Source organism: Malurus melanocephalus, unplaced genomic scaffold, assembly GCF_030028575.1.
Source record: "Malurus melanocephalus ecotype Western Australia unplaced genomic scaffold, MMel_1.1 scaffold_1197, whole genome shotgun sequence".
NCBI classification, from domain to species: Eukaryota; Metazoa; Chordata; class Aves; order Passeriformes; family Maluridae; genus Malurus; species Malurus melanocephalus.
Window position 1 is genome coordinate 64,189 of NW_026624429.1, and position 4,539 is coordinate 68,727.

At 48.8% G+C, this 4,539-nt stretch overlaps 1 protein-coding gene across 1 annotated transcript in view; it reads right to left on the reverse strand.

Annotated features, from left to right (window-relative positions):
• LOC130586541 (glutamate-rich protein 3-like) overlaps nt 1-4,539 on the reverse strand; it is a gene marked incomplete at its 5' end in the record, with an annotated part of 9,787 nt that overhangs the window by 3,318 nt on the left and 1,930 nt on the right. The window contains 4 exons of the mRNA XM_057387365.1: nt 1-1,206; nt 1,978-2,124; nt 2,430-2,885; nt 3,556-3,777. Coding sequence (XP_057243348.1) covers nt 1-1,206; nt 1,978-2,124; nt 2,430-2,885; nt 3,556-3,777 — 2,031 coding nt within the window. The remainder of the gene's footprint in view (nt 1,207-1,977; nt 2,125-2,429; nt 2,886-3,555; nt 3,778-4,539) is intronic.

The following is a 4,539-nucleotide window of genomic DNA, read 5'->3' on the forward strand; positions in this document are numbered from 1 at the left end:
TGGTCTCCTCTTCACCCCCAGATCCCTCTCCAGCCATCCCTGCAGATCCTCCCACCGCCGCTCCTTTGGCTTTTCCTGGCCCTGCTCCCTCTGTCCCTGCTTTGCTGCCCACAGAGGGGTTTCCACCCCAAAGTGCCTCAGCTGCCCCCTCCTCCTCGTGCGCTGCCAATGTCCCCTCTGCCTGTGGTGACACTGCAGGGACAGGATCCCCCCGTGCCCCAGGTGCCATTTCCAGCACAGGACCCTTGCCATGCTCCACAGGAGCSTCTGCTGTGTTCCCCACTCCCCGGAGAGCATTCCCTGCCACATCCCGTGCCTGACCCCTCTCCAGTGCTGCTCCTCCTGGCACAGCTTTCCCTGTCCCCATCTGCTCTTTCCCTGACGCTTTCAGCTGGGAAAACTCATTTGGCTTTACAAACCCTTCCCCTCCAGGCATTGCTTCTCCTGTTTCCATATCCCCCAGTGCTTCCCAGAGAGCCCCAGGCTTCCTCACAGCCTCCACCCCTTCAGGAATGTCTTCCTCAACAGCCTCTTGTCCTTCAGGGCCAACAGCTCCAGCGATCCCACCCGCTGTCACACCATCCTCCTCATCCTCCTCCTCCTCCTCAGGCTCCTCTCCATGTGCCCCAGCACCCAGCAGAGTGCCATTCCCTGCACACCCTCCCTGCCCTGGGGTCTCCCCTACCTGGGGCACTGCCTCCCCCACCTCCTCCTCTGCTGGTGCCATTCCTGCCAAGCCTTCCTCTGCAGCCTCCTCCTCCTCAGGGGTGCACCCAGCGCTGTGGTGGCCCTGGGACAGGGCTCTGTGTGCCTCCCCCCCTGGTCCCTGTCCCCCAGCTGCTGCTGGCTGTCCCAGTGCCACCTCGCCCTCCATYCCCTGCAGCAGCACATCCTGCTCCCCGGGTGACACCTCTGTGTCCAACTTCACCGTGTCCCCTGTCCCTTTGGAACGTTCCTCTGCTGCAGTGCTTTCCTCAGGTGCAGATTCCTCCAGCGCAGCCCCTTTGTCTTCCTGCAGTGGCGAATTTCCCTCGAGTGCAGCTTTTCCTCGGGCCTCTCTGCTGCCAGCACCTCCTCCCTGGGCAGCACTGTCCTGCTGCAGGGCTTGTCCCTGCCCTGTCCCCTGCCCTTCTCGCCCTGCTTGTCCTGCTGCCTCCTGCACATCTCCGCTTCTCCTCCCTTCTGCCGCCAAACTTCCATCTGGTGCTGTTAGGAGAAAATCAAACATTGTTTTACTCAGCACCSTGTCAGTGTCACAGGCTTTACAGGCTGTAAATGTGCCATTTCTGCCCAGCAATGAGGGACATCAGCCTGGGCACCAGAAGAAACTGTGTGCTGCCTCTCATCACATCCCTGGGCTCTGGTTATGTCTTTTGTACTGTTCTGGCACCTGGCATTGAAAATGTAAGAAAAAACATTGATGCAAAGGCATTTTTCACCTCTCCCAGCCATGCCTGTCCTGCTCTGCCTCTGTCCCTGCCTGCTGGGAGCTCGTGTATGTGTGTGTGCAACTCCTGTAAGCTTGACAGGGACACTGAGAAAGTCAGAAATAGGCAGCAAATTGCCCATGTGAAATATGCACACGAAAGAAGAACACTCAGCTTGCCATGGATTCTGTAATCACATCAGGGAATAAGACAGGGCTGAGTCCTGCCCTTGGGAACCACGGCATTTCCCAAGGAGGCACACGACCTGGAAGCACATGGAACCTCAATACGTTCCTGCTTTCCACAGCTATTTTCCTGACTCACAGACCATTTTTTCATGGTCTGGATTCTTCTACTAAAACCATTTAACTGCCAAAAAAGCATTAATTATACAGGACTACAGAAGCCAGCTAGTTATCACCCAATTTTTTACCAGTCAGGAAAGAAAAAAAGCACAACAGCCAAAGGAAATGGAAAGGGCAAACACTTCTGTAAAAAGACTTGAGTGAGTAAGACTTAAYCCTTGTCCCTGACTGACAGCCAATCTTACCTCCACTGACATCACACTCTGCACTTGCTGCGTTCTCTTCTTCCTCACTGGCATACAAATCACCAGGTTCAGGGKCAGAATTCACAGGATGATCATTTCCAGTTGCTTTTGCTGTTTCCTCCTGGACTGGTTTGYAGTCTTCAAAACCTGTCACAAAGGAAATGTGAAGCAGGACAGAGAAACCACCAGAGAGCAAAAGGGGAGTGTAAGCCATTCATCCATCTCAGCTTTAAAATGGTTTAAAATGCATTTTTGGACAAAGCCTTACATTGAAACACTAGCAGAGAAATGCTGATTCAGGRTTACATTCTGAGTGGATATTGAGCTCACAGCAGCACTGAGTATTCCAGCAGCTTGAGCAAATCCAGCAATTCCCTGAGCTGCATCATGAATGAGCCCAAAGGCAAACACAGCAGCACAGACATGCAGAATATGCACAGGGCTGTACTCACCMCCTCCTTCCTTGAGAGGAGAATCCCCGTTGCCATCCTCCATGTTCAACATCCTGCTTTCACAGGGCTCTGGAAGACATTCCTYCTCCTCCTCCTCATTCCTGTTACCTTCTCCTGACCCAGCCTGTCTGGATTCCCCATTAAACTCAGCATTAGGATGCTGCTTTGCCATTACATTTTCATCATCCCTCAGTGTTACACCTTCTGGTGTTGTTTTTTCTGCTCCATCTATTCCTTCCTTTTGCAGTGCAGAAGTCTCCTGATTTYCCTCTGGTCTGAGGCAGTTCTCCTCCCCATCCTCATTTCCATAGTGTGAATGTGCTGTGCTACCAGATGTATTTTTGATATCACACTCCACTTTGCCATTCCCATTGTCTGTCGTTGTTTCAGCATGAGACTCAACCTCAGTGCTGCACTGAATGCTGATGGACGAGACAGAGTCCACAGACCTCCTCTCTGAAAAGAGCAAAGAGCACTTTTAGTGTTTGTCACTGAATACCTGCATTTACTGGGCACTCACAAAGGGACAGGATACCATCCAACAGCATTCTCCACATTACACCATCTGAGGATATCATGACAAAATTCCAGTAAGTGCAAATGGAAGAACACTGCCTAGACCTATGAAGTATTAAAATTAAAGCCATTTAACATGGAGGTTTTTTTCTGCTAATGGAAATAAACCACATTAGTTCTATCACTCACACAGAAATAAACTTCCAAATGCACCTCTAAATATCGTTCAGACAGGATTTAGCACAGACTCTTGAGCTTCATTCCATAAAATACTTCAACCATAGCAATAATCCCTCAGTGCCTTTCTGTTAACTCACTGAATATTAGAAAAATCTCAAAATGTTCTGCCTACATTCTTCCAGCCTACCTGCTGCCTGGCTCCAYCTCAGCACCTAAACTGCTCAGCAAAGGCTCATGTTCTCACTGCCAGGGGCTGCCTGCATTTCAGTGGCAGATGTAGAATTAATAACAGATAAAACAGCTGAATTTTYCCATTTCAGTAGGACTGGCATAGGTTTCCCTGTGCAGACTCAACACACACACTGGACACACAAACTGTTAAACATGCACCAGGTCAGCCTCTCTCAGTCTCATTATAAACAAAACTAACTTTGTTGCTCATCCTCAGAGTCCCTGTCAGAATATCCATCACTTCCATCTTTCTTGCTGCCAGAGGCCTGCAGAGCCTTCTGGGATGAGGTTTCACTCTCCTTTCCACAGTCYAAATTACGGTTTTTGTCATCTGGGAATGACTCTGACATTCCATCCGTTTGATCACCAGTCTGTCCCTCTTCATTAGCTTCTTCATCTGCTTCAAAATCTTCATCATATTCTAAAACACAAGAATTGTACTGTGAGACAGGAAACAGAATTCACAACTAATTAAGTTCTTTTTAAGCAGACAGAAGTTAACTTCATTAATCTCCCTTTGCCCTTGAATTGGGTCAGTCTTTTTAAAGCCATGAGAGAATCTCAGACCACAGTTTGGAATTGTCAGAGCACCTTACCATTGAGAAGCATTTTGTTCTTCACACAGCAACCAAAATGCAGCAAAACTACTGATTAATGCACCAAGTYAAAACAAAAACAATCAAAATCAYKAGCCATAGAAAGTACTAGAAAAATKTAGAGCTGGGCAAGCTCRGAAATTAAATGTAAGAATCTCTTATTACAGGAGAAAAACTGGTTGTGATGAAAAAAAAAATATACAAGCACTTGAGAAAGCTGGAGGAAATTAATATATTGTAGTGCAAAATACAATAAATGTACATTGACATGGTTAAATAGCACAGAAGTATCTTTTACAAACTCAGTGAATTGTATGAACTCCAGCCAAAGGGAACTGCAGAGGTGCTCTGGTATCACACTGCTCTAACGTGCTCCTCCAGATCTCGGGGGAAATGCCAGTACAAACAAATCCTGCACAGAATATCCACTGCTACATCCACATTCTGATTTCAGCCGAGCACTTGTCTGACCAGCTGTGACATCTGACAGAGCACAGAACCCCAGAATAAGCAGAGTTGGGAGGGCCCCAGGATCCCTGAGCCCATGTCCCTGCGCTCAGAGCACTCTGCTCAGCTCTGCAGATACA